The following is a 19,260-nucleotide window of genomic DNA, read 5'->3' as shown; positions in this document are numbered from 1 at the left end:
GCAATTAATCAACTGGAATCTCAGGTGCTGCCTGAAGGAATGTTTGGATGCAAGCTCTGTGGTAGTGAAGAGATGAACGTGTTGAAATAATGTCCCTGCACTATCCCTCCAGAGAGCAAGGCCAAACCTCCTCTCATTCGGGCTTGCATCATCCATGGTAAATTTAGTGCATGCAGCAGAGTTCACAAACGAGATATTAGTTATCTACCTAATACAGTGTAACCCAGGCAACCCAGTAGCCTTGTGGATGGAGTAATGCTATTACAGTATCAGAGTTGAGTTGAATTGACTTTATTATTTACATCCTTCATATACATGAGGAGTAAAAACCTTTACGTTATATCTGTCTAAATGTGCAATGTGCAATTTATAGTAATTTATAATAAATATTATGTACAAGAGGATAGTCAACATAACATAGAAATACAATTGTATCAGCTTGAATTAATCAGTCTGATGGCCTGGTGGAAGAAGCTGTCCCGGAGCCTGTTGGTTCTGGCTTTTATGCTGCGGTATCATTTCCCAGATGGTAGCAGCTGGAACACTTTGTGGTTGGGGCTACTTGGGTCCCCATTGATCCTTTGGGCCCTTTTTAATCACCTGTCTTTGTAACTGTCCTGTATAGTGGGAAATTAACAACTACAGATGTGCTGGGTTGTCCACACCACTCTCTGCAGAGTCCTGCGATTGAGGGAAATACAGTTCCCATACCAGAGAGTGATGCAGCCAGTCAGGATGCTCTCAATTGTGCCCCTATAGAAAGTTCTTAGGATTTGGGGGCCCTCAGCAAACTCTTCGACTGTCTGAGGTGAAAGAGGCGCTGTTGTGCTTTTATCACCACACAGCTGGTATGTACAGGCCACGTGAGGTCCTCAGTGATGTTTATGCCAAGGAACTTAAAGCTGTTCACCCTCTCAACCCCAGATCCATTGATGTCAATATGGGTTAGCCTATCTCCATTCCTCCTGTAGTCCACAACCAGCTCCTTTGTTTTTGCAACATTGACAGAGAAGTTGTTTGAATCTGGGTTCAGTTTGGAGTTTGCATGTACTCCTCATGACCACATGGGTTTCCTTCTACAATTCAAAGACATGCGGGTTCAGAGGTTAGTCGGTCACATGGGTGTAACTGTGCAGCTCGGGCTCACTGGGCAAGAAGGGCCTGTCTCTAAAATAATGCAAACACAACAATATGTGCAGACTAAGGTGTTTCTCATGAAGAACTTTGAAATAATCCTTATTTGTAGAGGTTGAGCGCTACATCAGTTTGACAGCCACCGACAAAACATGCTCACCAAGTTCCAGTAGTAAGTCTGGATCAAGTTCAGTCGCCACTGAGTGTGATAGTTTGAGCCTCCTGAGCCCAGACCTGATCTGACAAGGTGAGCAAACTGAGCCTGCTGTGAGCAGATTATGCAGATCTCTCTTCTGTCGTGTTAGTTGGTCCTGTGGTACACCTGGTCAGCTGTTCCTCTGGTCCCACCGTGTTGTTGCGTCACCTGCATTTTTTTTTAACTGTCAGTGAAGAACCTACGAGCTGCAGTAGGCAAGTGAAAATATCTAAAAGCAGGAAGATAGAGAATAAGGTTAACACTCGTTCTCTTAAAAACTTCTCCAAGCTTGTCAAGAAATGAATCAATACTGTCACTTGGGAGAACAGCTGGGAGCTTGCAGAGCTTGTGGGGAGATTACATTTTAAGCTGTTCAGCTTTCATCCACTGCTCCTCTGCTTTCAGTAAGCTTTAGTTTCTGCAAGCTCAGGAAGCCCACACACCCTAGGTTAAACCATGATGCTGCTGCTAAAATATATCCTAATGACCAATCTGTGTCTCATGTGACCTCCTCAATCCCTGCCTGCCATGCTCGGCTTGAACTTGGGAACCAAGGAGTTTGCATATTGTTTTTCTTTGCCAAGTACTTTTGTGAATTTAAACCACTATTGTATGCAAAGCTGAGTACTCTCAGCTGTTAAAATATCTCACCCGCCAACCCCAGAGTCTCCATTAACTGCAGATTAAAAAGATTAAGTGTCCAAATTTGATAGCCCTTGAAAACCTGATTCTGAAATGCCACAGGTGTTCCACCTCTGAGACGTACTGTATGTTTAAGCTGAATGCCTCATTCATGCTTCTTATTTGGTTATCTTAAATTCTGCAGATCATTACTATTAATGATAAATAAATGATGGCCAAGAACTAAACCTTAGGGCACTCCACTGGTCATATCCTTCCAGCTTGAGAAAGACCCACTTACTCATTGCAAACACATTTCCCATAATACTATTCCCGTTCACCAAAATTTTATATATCACATGCCTTCTGAAAATATAAACACACTACTTTTTCAGGTTCCACTGTCATAAAATCCTTCTTTTTGTATGCATTTCTGGGTGTAAGTAGTCTGCATAGAAGCCTGAATGCAATAAAAAGTTCTTCAGAGCCTTCTGTATAACTCCTGATGGACTTAAGTGCAACGCATAATGCTTAAAACAGCAGAAAACACAGTAGCAGCAAGAATCATTCAACAACTAATGTAGAAGTAATGAATGATTCTTTTTATGAGGGATGGCGCTCACCCTGTTGCACCATTCTCAGACGAAGGAGTGTAGTGTAGCGATGAGTTGCAAAACAGCAATCCTGAGGTTAGATCAATGTTCACAATGACTGATGTCCTGACCTGCCTACCTAGCACATTGCAAATGGACATGGTGCACACCACAAAATTGAGCATGAAACATGGATGTCCACTTGATGCTCAAAATGGCTAAAGAATGGGAAGGACTGGTCTGAAGTCATCTCTGCTATTTTTTGCCAAGCACTGGGCTTCAGTCAAACAGCTATACCCACCTACTCTGCTGCTGTATTTCAGATTAATTATTTTATAGTGAAGTTAATCTGCATAGTTTAGAGTTTATTCACTCTCTGCTTTAAATCACTTCATTATGCCAGCCCTATTTAATTTACTGACATTATTTAAGAACATTCATTTGTCACGTATTTTTCATTTTTTTACGTTTTATTTCTATTAAATTATAGTTTTTGAGGTCATTCTCCTCGTATTATTTAATGTCTTTGATATATTGTTCTGTTCTGATTGCTTGTGTTATTTCTAAATTTCAAAAACCACTTGATTAAATATTGGCCCTGTTATTAAAAGAGCAGCTGCTTTTATGTAATCAATAAATCTTGCAACTGCCGTTTATATTAAATAGTCAGATTTTCATTTAATTTATAAATTTGTAGGGAAGACCACTGCAGTAAATGGTATTTAATTTGTATAATAAATGTTCTTGTTTATAGCTCAGCTGATTTGCCATCTTCTAACCAGTATATTGCAAAAGCACACTCATGATAAATTTGTATATTGTTCATGTAAAATTGGGACAGCAGATTGGTAATTTGAGCTGGTGGAAGGGATCGGTTAATTAATATGACTCCAGACCCACAGCAAAGGTGAGACAAGATTCAGAAAGGAGAGAAGCAATGCTCGAAATAGAAGGCAGAAACTAATGAGAGTGTTTGGAAGTCAGAGCAAAGAGCAATTGGAAATTAAACAAAAAGGAGTCTGATCTGGCTTAATGCAATGTTTAAATGCAATGAATATGAGCTGAAGGCACAGGTGGGCATCTGGAGACAAAAAAAGTGTAGTTGCTCGGATCTAGAAAAAGAATATTACACTGGAAGACCTCAAATGGATCAAGCATCATCTGAAGAGCAAAAGGTGCAAGTCAACATTTCAGGTCAAGACCCTACATTGGGACTGAGAGGGAAAAGGAAAGTTTGGCAGTAGTATGAGTGGGGGTGAGATAGGTGGAATCCAGTGGGGAGGGAATGAGGAGCAGCTGGAACCGCATGGCGGAGGTATGTGAACCAGAGGAGTAATATATTTTATTTTATTAAATAATAACATATAAGAAAGGAATGATTCTGATTACAAAATGAGATGGAAAATGTATATTGTATGATGGTACTGGTTGAAGGAACAATTATAGGAGTGAGAAGTGATGACATGTTGAAAAGGACACCAATTTAGCTGTATCAATTGAGCAATCACACTGCAGAAGAACACAACAGACATCCAAATATTTAGATGGAGAGAGAATAGCAAACGTGGGAAAATTCTGGTCAATAAGGGTAATTTTTCCATTGTAGGAAAAGCAAACCTTTGAATAAGAGTAAACACGAGGAAATCTGCAGAGCTTCAATTTGGACCTTCTGAGGATCCCTAGTGTTGTTCTTTGAATAAGAGTCCTTGGCAGCCTGGCCAAATAGGTCAAAGGATTGGATACAGATGGCATTACTATGAGCTTAATAGACAATAGACAATAGGTGCAGAAGTAGACCATTCGGCCCCTCGAGTCTGCACCACTATTCTGAGATCATGGTTGATCATTCACTATCAATACCCAGTCCCTGCCTTGTCCCCATATCCCTTGATTCCCCTATCCATCGGATATCTTTCTAGCTCCTTCTTGAAAGCATCCAGAGAATTGGCCTCCATCGTCTTCCGAGGCAGTGCATTCCACACCTCCACAACTCTCTGGGAGAAGAAGTTTTTCCTCAACTCTGTTTTAAATACTGACCTCTTATTCTCAATCCATGCCCTCTGGTACTGGACTCTCTCAACATCTGGAACATTAATATAGTAATTAATATAGTAATAACATTAATATAGTAGAAGGAAAATTTTTAAATATTATGAAAAAGTTGTAGAGAATCTAAACATGTTTTATAATTATATAATGAACAACGCAATATTTTGAGGAAAGAAGAGAGCTAATCAAGGAATTAAAGGACACCATGTGTGGAGGCAGAAGTGGTGATTAAGGATCTCAATGAATTCATTGTGGCTTTTTACACAGAAGAAGGGAACATCATAGTTAAAGAGGAAGAATGTGAAATATTTGAAAGGACAAATACAGGCAGAGAAGAAAATAGAGGAGGAATTCTAATGGGGTTTTACATCTTTGAAAGTGGACGAATCTAAAGGCCAGGATGAAATACTATATATCACAGACTTAAAAAAAAGCAACGGTAGAAATATTGGTCATACTGTATAATTGATAGGGAAGAAGAAAGCTTCAAACTACAGGTGGATGGAGACTATTTTGTTACTTAAGAAGTAAAATGGCTAATGGAACTCAGCCTAGATAAATAGGAAATAATCGATCTGGGAAGCTGTAACAAAGTAAGGGAATGGTTGAATACTGAAAAGTGCAGAGGAACAAAGAGACTTCGGTGTGTAGGTCCGTAGATACATAAAGATAGCAGGAAGGTTGATAGGGTGATTAAAAAGGCAAAAGGGATGCTTCCCTTTATAAGCTAATGCTTAGATTCTAAGAGCAGAGAAAGCATGCTAGAACTATATACCACACTGGAAAGGACGCGGCATTTTCATATTTCTGGTCAGTACGTCTTAAAGAAATAGTAAATATTACAAGAAATTTACAATGATCTTGCCAGGATTGAAAATGTAGAAATCTGAATAAAGTTTAATATCACTGGCATACAAGTAGGTGGTGTATTTTTTGTTTTCAGGCAGCGGTACTTCCCAATACATAATAAAAATATAAATTACAATAAGAAATTTATATTAAAAATAAAATTAAATAAGTCATGCAAAAAGAAAAATAAAAAATAGTGAGGTAGTGTTCATGGATTTATTGTCCATTCAGAAATCAGATGCCAGAAGGGAAGTAGCTCTTCCTGAAAAGTTGAGTGTGCGTCTTCAAGCACCTGTGGCTCCTGCTCGATGGTAGCAATGAGAAGTGGACATGTCCTAGGTAATGGGAGTCCTTGATGATACATGCTTCCTTTTTGAAGCATTACCTTTTGAAGGTATCCTGGATGCTGGGAAAGTCAATGCCCATGATGGCACTGGCTGAGTTTACCACTTCCTGCAACTTTTCCAATCCTGTGCAGTGGCCCCTCCATACCAGATGGTGATGCAACCAGTTAAAATTTGTGAGAGTCTTTGGTGATATACCAATTCTCCTCAAAATCCTAATGAAATATAGCCACTGCCATGGCTTCTTTGTAATTGCATCAATATGTTGGGCCCAGATCTTCAGAAATATTGACACCCAGGAACTTGAAACTGCTCACCCTAGTGCAAGGTTGTTGTTGCGAGACCACTCAAACAGCTGATCTGTCTCACTCCTAAACGCCTCCTAGTCATCTTCTGAAATTGTGCCAACAATACTTGTGTCAGTGTCACATCTATAGATGGTGCTTGAGCTGTGCCTGGCCACACAGTCATGGGATCCGAGAGAGTAGAGCAGTGGGTTAAGCATGCATCCTTGAGGCGCACCAATTGTTGATTGTCAGTGAGGCGTAGATGTTATTTCCAATTTGCACTGACTGTGGTCTCCTGATAAAGAAATCAAGAATCCAGTTCCAGAGGGAGGTACAGAGGCCCAGGTTTTTAAACTTTTTGATTAGAATTGAGGGTATTATTGTCTTGAACACTGAGCTGCAATCACTAAACAGCAGCCTTACTGAAGTATTGCTATTGTCTAGGTGATCCAAGGCTGAGTGGAGAACCAGTGAGATTGCATCTGCTATAAACCTATCGTAGTGAAAGGCAAATTTCAGTGGGTCCAGGTCCTTCCTTAGGCATGAGTTGATTCTGGCCATGACCAACCTCTCAAAGCACTTCATCATAGACAACATGAGTGGTAGTCATCAAGGCAGCTCACCTTGCTCTTCTTGGCCACTGGAACAATAGTTTTGCTTTCGAAGTAGGTGGGAACCTCCAAATGCAGCAGTGAGAGATTGAAGATATCCGTGAACAGTCACACTAGTTGGTTTGCACAGGTTTTCAGTGCCTTACCAGGTACACCATCAGGGAGTGATGCCTTGCCAGGGTTCATCCTCTTGATAGATGTTCTGACAAGATTCCAAGATACTGAAGAGATTTGCACAGTGGTAGTTTTATTCTCCCTTTCAAAGTGTGCAAAAAAAGGTGTTGAGCTCATCTGGGAGTGAAGCATCACAGCCATTCATGATGTTTGGTTTCACTTCGCAGGAAGTAATGGCCCGCAAATGCTCCCAGATCTGACAGAAATCTGATTCCCTTTCTGCCTTTGATTGGAATTGGGTTATTTTGCTTTTATAATAGGCTTCTGTAGCTCATACCTGGACTTCTTGTAGAGTTCTGGATCACTGATGCACCATCAATAACTCTCGGAGATGGGAGGCAAACGAAAGGCTTTTATTAGCTGCAAGTAGCCACCACACAACATCCTGGAGACTGAGGGAGGAGCAGTGCCTCCAATCGCCTTTATACAGGGGTCTGTGGGAGGAGCCACAGGAGCAGTCAGCAGAGGGGCGTGTCCAGACACGTATATGTAGTTCACCACAATCACTGTCCTTCAAAGCAGCAGACCTGGCTCTCAGCAGACTGCACATCTCCAAGTTCAACTACTGCTTTTGGTTTCGGTATGAATGGTATGTTCTCAAAGGGACACACCCATCCACACAGGTCTTGATGAATGGTGGCATATTCATTCAGATTCAAAGATGAATTCCTGAATATTGTCCATTCCACCAACTTAAAGCAGTCCTGTAAATGTTCCTCCACCACCAGCACCACTGGTGCTGCGGCCTTTAGTCTCTTCCTATATATCAGGAGTGGAAGTATAGCAAGGTGATTGGACTTTACAAAGTGTGGCCGTGAGATGGCATGGTTAGCGTTCTTGATGGTGGTGTAACAGTGGTCCAGTGTGTTGGCTCCTCTGGTTCCACAGGTGATATGTTGGTGGTAGTTATTCAGAGACTTCTTCAAACTGGCCTGGTTGAAATCCCCTGCAATGATAGGGAAAGCAACCTGGTACGCTGTTTCGTGAAAACTAATCATGATGCGCAGCCTGACAATGAACTGAGGTGGAATGTACACCACTACCAGAATGATGGGGGAAAGAAGTTAAGATGACAACATGTCCATTTGAGCTGTCCTGCCTTTGTGGAATGGTGAATCCATCAGCCTGAGGTGCTACATCCAAAATGACGAATGTTAGCCATGTACGGTTCTGTGAAACAAAGTACACTGCAGTCCCTGAGCCCCTCTGCTGCTGCAATCTTGCTCTGAAGTCTTCACTTTTACTCTCCAGAGACTGTACATTCACCAGCAGCATCGTCAGGTCGTCAGGAGTTGGGCTCTAAGGCCTCTGAACTTCAATTGTAGCTGGAAACCAGCACGCTGACCCCAATTCTGTTTTCTTAAAGTGGAACTGCACTCATGACCCAAATCTGCAGTCCAAGACATGCTGATTTTGAATATCGATAGACATCTTAAATCAATGTTGCTTATTGAAGTACCCATGGCTGTGACTGTCGATTTGAACTGTTGTAGTCCTAAATGGGAAATGATAATTCCTATCGGTGCTGCACCCAAAGACCCGCCACTCATGGGCGCCATCTCCCTTTTGTAAAGGAGATTGGCATGTTTGTTTTGGAACAAAGAAGATTGCAGGAGAGCTTTATTGAAAAATAATCCCTAACCTTTTATGGATGTGGTGAATTCAACAGTACAAATGAACTTAACACATTAGTCTTCTCAAGAGCTACTAGAGATAGATAATAAGCACGAGCCTTGCTAGTGAGGCCCATGTGCTATAACTGCTTTGAAAAATCTTACAGAAATTCTCTGTAATTATATTTTAAGAAGAATGACAAAAATGATCTCATGAAACTAAATTCAATAGATATTTTGAATGATATTGTGATTAGTAAGCATTTTAATGTCCATAGTCAGTCTCCATTATGGTTTGGAATCAATGTGGCACATAATAGCAATGGCTATTAACTTATTTGAAAATCATTGCTTCCTTCCATAAGGTTAATACCATCTTGCTTGCTTGTTTTATTTACTGAATGATTGAACTGCTCTTGCAAATTGATGTGGTTTATTTCTGCAGTCTAACCATCAATTTGAAAATATCACCATAAAAAACAAAGAGATAGATAAAGTTACTTTGTGTCATATAAAATGAAATTGTTGATTAATAAAATAGTTAGGAGTTACAGTGATACAGAACATCAGTAAGTTTAATTTCTCTTTTAAAACTGGAACTACTTTCATTATCTGTTTTAATTGCTATGTGGCTAAGTATCTAAATTAGGCAGACAGCTGTAAGCCAGCTTTATTTACTGTCAAGAGCTGCACTGAAATAAGCAGAGATGTCAATAGTTGACTCAAGAACAACTGTTCTCAACTCAATAATTTGATTGAAAATGCTTCTTTTTGGTCTAGGTTTCTCACATCTTGATGTTATGCTCGTTGAATGTTATGACCCCAAAGGTGATCAGTGGAACATTCTCCAAACTCCTATCTTAGAGGGTCGCAGTGGTCCAGGATGCGCAGTGCTAGATGATAATATTTATCTTGTTGGTGGATACAGCTGGAGCATGGTGAGGTGGATTTGATACAATATTTTTGTAATATTTCAATGATTATTTTGATGGTAAATATAAAATTGTATATACAACTATAGCTGAATGAACAATAGCAAGTCTTTTCTCATTATTCTGTTGCCAATGCCTACCATTTCACACTTCTAAGTCAAAATAGTGTTTCATGACAGAATACAATACCCTTTATTTTTTTCCGTTATTAGATGGCAATTCACCTAGATTCAATTGGATTTCTGGCTAACACCTGTCACCCTATGATGTTTTCAGTTTTTTTAATGGAAAAATCAATATGGGTAGATCGTTATCTGAGCATTGTGGTATGTGGATGTATTAACTCACACATTATGAGAACACACAGTCAATGCACTGACTGGAACCCAATGAAATGTCTCTTTAAGTTGAAATTGAATGTTTGCTGATATTTTCTTTGACTGAGGAGACAGTTTTTGGTTAATAATCATAATTTTAACCACTACCTTTGATTTGGGCTTCAATGGACTGCTTCAGATCAAACAGTGTTTCTGCACCAAAGGGAGAGTAACTTTGATAGGCCACAAAAACACCTTAAGAACTAGGAGCAGAATTAAGCCCATTGAACCTGTACTGCCATTCCATCACAGCTAATTTATTATCCTCTCAACCCCATTTCCTGCCTTCTCCCTGTAACCCTGGATGCCCTGATTAAACAAGAACCTGTTGACCTCCACCTTAAGTACACCCAATGACTTGGCTGCACAGCCACTTGTGGAAAAGAATTCCACAGATTCCCCAGCTAAAGGAATTTTTCCTTATCTTGGTTCAAAATTAAGGTGCCTCAATTCTCAGGCTATGTCTTCTGGTCTGCCTCTACAGTAAAAAAGACCTCTCCACATCCACTCTATCTAGACCTTTCAATATTCAATAGGTTTCATTCTCCTAATGTGGGCTCAGAGCCATCAAACTCTCCTCAAATTGCTCACAATACTCCAAGTGCAGTCTAACCAATGTCTTCCTACCAACTCATCCTGCAAGTTAACTTTTAGCCAATCCTGCATGCAGTGTGAATTCTATCATATTATCATCATTCCCTCCTAAGGGTTCCTTTATCTTAAGCCTCCTAATCAAATCTGGGTCATTATGTAACACCCAATCCAGAATTGTTATTCCCTTAGTTGCCTCAATCACAACCTGTTCTAATAAGTTATCTTGTGGGTATTCTACAAATTCTTCTCTTGGGATTCAGCTCCAACCTGATTTTCCCAATCTACCTGCATATTGAATTTCCTGTGATTATCACAACATTGTCTGTTTTACATGCCTTTTCTATCTCCCTCTGTAATTTATAGCTCACATCCTGGCTACTGTTCGGAGGCCTGTATATAACTTCCATTAGGATTTTTTTTTATTCTTGCAGTTTCTCAACTCTACCCATAAGGATTCTACATCTTCCAATACTATGTCAGCTCTTTCTAAGGATTTGATTTAATTTTTTTGTCAATAGAGCCACCCCATCTCCTCTGCCTGACCTTGTGATACAATATGTATCCTTGGATGTTAAGCTCTCAATTATGACCTTCTTTCAACCACAACACAGAGATGCCCACAGTGTCATACCTGCCAAAAGGGAATTTAGGCAGCATTTCAATGATTGTGTCATCCCACAACCATTAGCCACATGGTTGTTGATTGGAAACTTGAGTAGGGAATTGCACTACTAAAAGCCTCGCAAGGGGAAGGTGCTGGCAGACACTGTGGAGAATGGTTTAACATGGAGAAAGGAGCAGGGAAGTTTCCTGATGCTGCGCTGGTAGCTCTGGAAGTGGAGATGGTAGTGAGAAGAGGGAAGCTGGAAGCCCCATAATTGTTCTTCTCTGAGGTTCCAGATTTTGGTTCCTGCAAGGTAACATATTTTGATCAGACATCCATATAGTAGCAAAGGCTTCTCTCCCTGAACACCCTATGCAGATATAGCCTCTGCTAAGTTTCCACTTGTGCTTCCTTCTCCTTCTTCCTCTTCCAGCATCTTAATGCTTTCTATGTGCCCTCTTCTCATTGTGCTTATTCCAGTGGATTGCAAACTTGTGCAATTGGTTTGCAAGAAGCTTGAAGCTAGAGATCATCCTTCCATACTCTCCCTTTAACCCTTTTCCATATGAACCCCATCTATAAAACATCAGACCCACAATAACAGCCAGGAGAAATCAATTAACTACAGCTATATATAGTTTATGATTATTGAAGAAATGCTTTCTTGTTGCTGTGGTTAAACTCCGCAAAGAAAGGTAGAGGGAGGACATTAAAAAATTCAACAGTACTGAGCCAGTATCTCACTAAAATCAGATTATCTCTACCATAGAGTTTCATATTGCTTTACATATGTGGTTTAGTTATTAGTTTTTCATATGGTTTTGTTAATTTATTGCTGCAGGAATACAAAATACCACAGAGAATAGAAAATAAAGCGAGTTTGATAATAACCGGATTTAAGTCTCTTCCATCAAGGAATCTATGTTTCCTGGACATTGAGTTGTTACCTATGGAGGTCTGAAGTTGAAAGTCTGAAAAAGTTCCCTTTGAATACACAACTGAAATATTCTTTGAATAAAGTTCAAAATAAGTTTATTATCCACGTAAATGCATGTCACCATATACAACCTTGAGATTAACTTTCTTGCAGGCATACTCAATGAATCCAATAACCGTAATCGAATGGTCTTAATCCAGAATGACTGTTCCTTAATTAGTTAAGAAGATTTGTAGTTTTTATTAGTCTAATTACAATAAATGAATTGTGGAATTTTTCTGCATGCTAAGCTACTATTAAAGTCTAAAAATCACATACTTAAATTACCAAAGAATTTGAATGATTAATATTAATTTTAAGATAAAAAGTTAGATGTGATTCAAAACCTTAAAACATTTTCAGAATGATACAAGATCAATATACTTATATGACTTGGGTAAAGGATGGCCAAAGGGTTTGTATATAGGAATAAATATAATAACTTTTGGAATAGGTATTGAAAAGTTGCCATTAGCAAACATAGGAAAAGTTATTTCACCATTCAATGACACACACCAGATAATGAACAGTTATTACTAGGTGTAGTAATACTGGACCAAGCATCATGTTGATGTTATGAGCTTCTGATGCATGAATCTTCTGGTGAGGATGTTTTAACTTGGGCACAATTAAAGTAGTTTAAACCAGATTTCTCTTTAAATTGATTTGCTTGTGAATTGAAAGCAGCTATCAAAGGAATATTTTTGAAATGTGTTGCATTGAAAATGGGAGGAGAATATTAATAGATGATAAATTATGGAAAAAGGGCTGTGCAGAAGTCAATTTGTTCTCATTAGAAAATATTGATAAATAACAAAAAATATTGTTACAACGTGACAAGGAAGGAATATTGTATTGAACTGATAACAAAAAATAGTGAAGTAAGAATATATAATTAACAAGTATGATTTAAGATTAGAAGATGGTTTTCCATAAATTAGTGAAGTGTGGAATAAACTCGTATATAACTAATTAATTTTCAGATTAGCAGATGAATCTAGTGGAGTGCTTCAAGGATCAGTTCTTGAGCTTCAGCAATTTGCAATCATATCTAGATGATTCCTAGATGAAAGTGGAAAACATAACATTACTGGATGATACAAAGCAAACTGGAAAAGTAAATGCCTGAGCAGAACATTAAGTTGCTGCAGATGAATATACAGTAGATCAGTCAAGTGATTAGACAAAGAGAAGCATGTGTGGACTCTAATGTAAATAGTTTTGAAAGTATCTACTTTGGAAAGAAAAATTGAAAAGTAGAATTATTTTTCTTATGAGAGAGACCATTGAATGTTGTTCTCTAGAATTACAGCATCCTTGCTCATGAATCACAGAAGGAGAACATACAGATGTTCCAAGCAAATAGAATTGCATCATATCAGAAAATGCTGGAAATACTCTCATGGTCAGGCAGCATCTGTGGAAAGAGAGTCAATTAGTGTTTCAATTCTGAGATCCTTTATCAGAATGTTCCCTTGAAATGCTGAGCATTTTCTGCCTCCAGTACCTTCTCAGGCATCGTCTACCAGATTTTGGTGATGCTCTGGCTGATTTTGTTTCCAAAACTCCAAAACTCTACTCCTCACCTTAAATCTATGCCCTCTACTCTTAAATACTTCAGCTATGCTAAAAGTTTCTTACTATTTATCCTATCTATGACATGCAAAGTTCTCTAGATTTTCAATCCTCACCTCTCACTCTTACTAGAATCAGTTGCCCCTTGAACTCCTTCAGTTTTAAGGTTTCAATTTCGTAAATTCAGATTTACCTACATGTAGCTGCTCCCAGCCTACGTTTACTCAATCCTGTCCAGTTGAAATCAGTCTCCTCTTATTAAACGGGCAGAATTTGTGGACTGCCATTGTCCTTTACTATCACTACTTTGAAAGTTAGTGACATGATCACTAGCCTATACTGCACAACAAATAGAGTTTTATTGCAATTAAATCAGGTTTTGATGAAAATACAGCAAGGAATACAGCATATGATTGAAACAGATGGATCATATGTAGGCAATGACTAGTTTAAATATATATTTAATCTGCAAATAGTTTAAAAAGCATTATTGCTTAAAAATAACATTTTCTGGATTTTTATTAAATGAAGAATATCCTTACCTTAAATTGGGTGAAACAGTTGTTTACAGAGTGATCCAAGGGATGAAAACTTTCCTTGGAGGAAGGATGGAGTCCAATGGATTTATATTCTTTGAGGTTAATAGAAGTATAAGAAGTCTAATTGAACATGTTGATTCTACATGAGATATTACTTTACAATGTCAAATACAGGATTAGATTGGTAACCTGGACCTTTGTTTTGATTTGTGATTATAGTGGAAATGAAGGTAGTCAATCCCACCCCCACGAGAAAAAGAGACAATTTACCGGCATTGAACAGGCTCAGAGGGTAGTTTGTTGTTTCCCATTTTAATGTTGTCAAACAAAAATAAAAGGCTTAAAATGATTTTGGATATACAATTACATGTAATTATAATAAGAAACCCTTTTAAAATTGTTTTTAAACTGTAGATGATGTGCCACCTAGTGTCATTTAATAGGTATTGTCAAATAACTCGGAATGTAACTAATACACCAAAGGATACTGTCTGGGCTGAAATACTGATGTCACTTATAAGCAGATAAACAATAAACAACAATTTTATGACAAGAAAAGCAATGTAAAGCATCTTAGTTAATATGTGAGTGTACATCTAAAGCTTTTACTTACACACCATTTTGACAAATATCTTTACAATGATTTTTTTCATATTATTTTACATTTTCTTTAAAAATTCTTTTCAAGATTCTATTATGATGCCTAACAATACTTCATTGTATTTTGCATAGCATCGTGATCTGACGTGTTCCTACAAAGGTGTATCAGAAATGCTCTGAACAAATGCCCAGCATTACTTTTGAATTTTTATGGCATAATAATTGTTCAAAAAGCTGTATCACGTCAGCTGTGAAAAGGATCCCCGTAGTTGCTCTTTTAGAAACAATTGACAACAAAACTCGGACTAACCTGACAGAAAAGCCAGAAGTATAGCATTCCAGTTGCTTCATCATTTTTCAAAAAGATGGCAATCATAATGTATTACGATTTGGGTAACATTTCCGAGAAGTAAAGCACAGTCAAATGATTGAGACGCAGCATTGTCTGACTGATACACTCACCTAGACTTCATTGTTTATACTTACAGTAAGTCTCTTGCCTTTACTTGGGAATTATACACAATTCTGTCTTCTTATAATCGACAGAAGCCTGCTTTAGCTTGCAGCATAGACTTTATGCAGTACAGAAGATTACCTGAAATCTCACTGTTCTTCATGACTGTAAACCCATCTCAGTCAGCATAGCATGACACATGGAGTATCTGATAGCATACTGAGGCACACAGAATGATTAATATTATGGAAAAGTGCATGGAGTTAAAACATCATGAATGAGAGCATTGGGAATTACTGTCATGAAACAAAGCTTATATTAATTGATACCACTGAGTTGTGCATAGATTAACGGTTGCCAATATGTGGTGCATTAGATAGTTTATATTGTGAAAAAGTCTCAAGGTGGGGTCATAGAAGCAAGTTGTACACATGGATATGACCCTGCAAACCACCACCTCTGTACCATCTACTCAACCCCTGGTGCAGGCTCTCAGCCCGAAACATCGAGTGTCTATTCACTTCCATAGATGCCGCTTGGCCTGCAGAGTTCCTCCAGCATTTTGTGTGTGCTCCTCTGGATTTCCAGCATCTGCAGGATCTCTTGTGTTTGCCACCTCCTCGAATCCTATTTGCATGCATCCTTCATCGACTTGCCTGTGTAAGTCAAGTCAGACTTCTGTCATGTGCAGAACTACAGTGAGGTCCATGTACAATGAAACAACCTGCTTACAGCAGCATCACACACACACATAGATACAGGCAATGTGCTTCTTCAATGTAGCAATTGTATTTAATTCCAGCACATTCTCTGGTAGCGAAATTATCCACTCCGTGTAAAAACAAACTTAACCTTCTTCCATTCACCTTAAACCTGTTTTATATGCCTCTATTATGTTCATCTACATTCTTTAGGGCCCTTCCATTTACAGCATATGCTCTACCCGTATTTGATTTCCCAATATGCATCACCTCACATGTTTTGGGATTGAATTCCATCTATCAACTTTCTATCTGACCTACTGCATATGCTTCTAATTAACAACATGGAGAGGTGCGAAGGGTTATTGATAACATGCACCCACGCTGCACGTAATTGGATGCCAGGGAAGTGTGCCTGGGGAAAGTGGGAGCGTTAAGGTGCATGGGGACATTGATACCATGGAGTGGTGCCCAGAGTAATTAGATTCAAAGCTGATTTATCGTTATAGGTACTAGTGCATGTATGTACAGGTGCAATGAAAAACTTACTTGCAACAACATCACAGGCACATTGTATCACGCAAACAGCATTCACAAGAGGGAAAAAAAGCATAAATTAGACAGAAATTTTACACAATCTTTGTAAGAAACCGTAATTAGAACACAAAGGAAGTTCACTTTAGAGCAGTGGTTCCCAACCTGGTGTCCATGTGCCCCTCAGTTAACGGTGGAGGTCCTTGGCATAAAAAGATTTGGAACCCCTGCTTTAGGGCAAGGAGGTCAAAGTGGTATCATTGTGCTAAACTGTAGTGATTAAGGTTTCACCGGCTGATTCAAGAACCGAATAGTTGATGGCATGGAATTGTGTGGGATCATTGATATTACTGAGGTATACATGGGGTGACTGATACCAAGGAGGATGCCTGGGGTAATTAATGCCATGGAGGAATTTGTGGAGTAATTGATACCATTAAGAGGTGCCTGGATAATGAACAAAAACAAGGTACGGTACATATGGGATAATCTGATAACATGGAATTATGCATGGATAGATGTGAGAACAGGGAGTAATTAATGATATGGAAGGGTCTATGGTATAATTTATGGTATGGAGATCACTTGGGCTATTTGAACTATGGACTGAGTTATTGATACTGAGCTGACTGATACCTCAGAGTGTTGTGTGGGCCTGTAAATGGAGTGGTAAATGGGGAAGCTAACAGCACAGAGAAGTGTATAGTAATGCTACAATTGATGTTCAATGGAGTGATACTGTGAAAGGGTAACTGACACGATGGAGTGACACTTAATAAGCTGCCCCACAAGCTCTTTCTGCAAGATCTCTACTTCAGCAGCTGTGGAGCAGGGATTGTGTCCTTTGTCTGCAGGTTTTGTACCTAATCCTATTCACTTGACATGGACATTGCCTGTCATAAACTGAATGCACCATTCATGGAGTATGGAAGTCCATATTTGATTCCTGTAGTCTCCCGATTTTGCCACGTATGAACAAAATCATAGCGAGTAAATGTAGGGGAAAGTCTAGTAAATGGCTTTTTTTGTGCAAGGTTCAAAGCCAATGCAATGTTTTCAATGCTGTGTTTGATATTGCAGGGGGCCTACAAATCTTCCACAATTTGCTACAGCCCTGAACAAGCAACTTGGACAGAACTGGAAGGAGAAGTTGCTGAGCCACTCGCTGGCCCAGCCTGTGTAACTGTTACATTGCCAGCCTGTGTGCCGTACAATAAATAAAACATTCTGTCAATTCACAACATTAATATAAACACTCAGACAATTTATTTAAATGATATCAAGTGCAAAGTACTGAATTCTTACTCCCAAACACATTTAATGTTTGAAATGTGCTTTTTTACTATGGTAATTTATGACTATGAAAATAATGTTATGTAAATCTTTGTATCTTTCAGAAGAAAGGCATGACCGAATAAAATAACTGATGTAGTAGAATATAACAAAATGTAAATTTTGTACAGGATGAGAAAGTGTAAATGAAGCTTGTTTGTTGGAAAACATACTTAAATAAAAACTTTAAAATGCTAAGTGTTTTCTCCTCATTGCATGGCTGGAAATAATCACCGTTTGAATTTATCTTCTGTCATGTGTTTATTTTGTGAACTTACTTTTTAATGGTGTTATGAAACAACCAGTGTATTTTATGAACTAATGTCCACTGTGTATAGATTAGCATATTTACATCTACTGGATTACACGCTATTTGTAAGAATGAAATAAGTTAGCTATTGATTCCTTTCTTCATCTGGACTAAGTCTTCATTAGATTCTCCATATGTGTTATGCATTTAAGCCAGTGGTGTGTTCTGGGAAGGCAGGGGCTTTAACTGTATGCAGTTAGCAGCACTTACACTGGACTCCAAATTGGAGATTTTCTTCTTTGTAAGGATTGGTTTTTGCATAGTTTAGCAAAATCAAAGTCAATCTTCTCCATTACGATCTGCAATACTGCTACCCAAAATGGTTAGATATGGAGATATGACCAGAGTATATTGTGCAAGGTATCATTCCTGTCACTACCCAATCAATCAATATGCTCCTTAGATCCTGATACACTTTAAAATGCTGCAATGGGAATTGTGTACAGTGTGATGGCTCCACCAAGTGAAAATAAATATTGAAACAAAAAACATTTGTTCTTGTTACTGCTTTTCCTGGAGCAAGAGATGTTTCCTTTCCGCAGGAACTCTAGAGTGGGCCTTTCATAGTAAGAAGAATGTACTGGATTACCTCCATGAATGAACCCTTGGAGTTCTCCAGGTGATCAGAGACACAAAAATAAACTATAAATACTGAGATAAAACAGAAAAAAAGGTGGGAGTGCTTCTTAGGACAGGCATCATCTATGGAAGGAGAAACAGTTACTATTTCAGGTGCAGAACCATTCATCAGGGTCATTTATATGTGCTGCAAACAAGCAGGGTGGTCATGCATATTTTAATGAGGCCAGTCCTTAAAATAGTTCAAGCCACTAACAAAGCTGAGTGGCTAAAAATTGATTCAGGGGACAAGGTCATTTAAAAGATGAATTCCAAATTATAGTTTTTCATCAGTGATATTTGTCCAGGGTCCAGATCCAGGATTACTGGAAAGGCAGTTATAGCTGAAGGCTCATTGCAATCATTTTTCTGAATATTTTTCTCTTTTTTCATTCCTTTTCCTTCTTCTGGTCTTACTTAGTAAAGCAATGGGCTAGACTTAGTCAAAGTAAAAAAAGATTAAAAGTTTATCAGCTGAACTAAAAGATGAACAATCGGCATTATATTTACCAAATTCAGGATTTCATCCACCTTTCTTGTAAATATTCTCAATCTTCCATACTTAAAATGGAAGATGGCAATTTTCTTCATGAGTCATAACTCCATCACCTGATATTTATCCTTGATACATGCTTCCATAACT

General features: G+C 38.6%; 1 protein-coding gene across 2 annotated transcripts in view; it reads left to right on the top strand.

The window, feature by feature from the left end:
* Positions 1-18,465, top strand: part of klhl14 (kelch-like family member 14) — a 150,372-nt gene extending 131,907 nt beyond the window's left edge. The window contains exons 8-9 of one of the 2 annotated variants that reach the window (XM_059980148.1): positions 9,252-9,409; positions 17,438-18,465. In XM_059980148.1, coding sequence (XP_059836131.1) covers positions 9,252-9,409; positions 17,438-17,578 — 299 coding nt within the window. In that variant the 3' untranslated portion in view covers positions 17,579-18,465. Of the gene's footprint in view, positions 1-9,251; positions 9,410-17,437 lie in introns of those variants that run through there. The other variant, XM_059980156.1, reaches the window with a different exon arrangement.
* Positions 18,466-19,260: the final 795 nt, after the last annotated feature.

This window comes from Hypanus sabinus, chromosome 1, assembly GCF_030144855.1.
Source record: "Hypanus sabinus isolate sHypSab1 chromosome 1, sHypSab1.hap1, whole genome shotgun sequence".
Lineage (NCBI taxonomy): Eukaryota > Metazoa > Chordata > Chondrichthyes > Myliobatiformes > Dasyatidae > Hypanus > Hypanus sabinus.
Note: the sequence above shows the minus strand (reverse complement) of the source record. Positions and strands in the feature narration are given on the sequence as shown.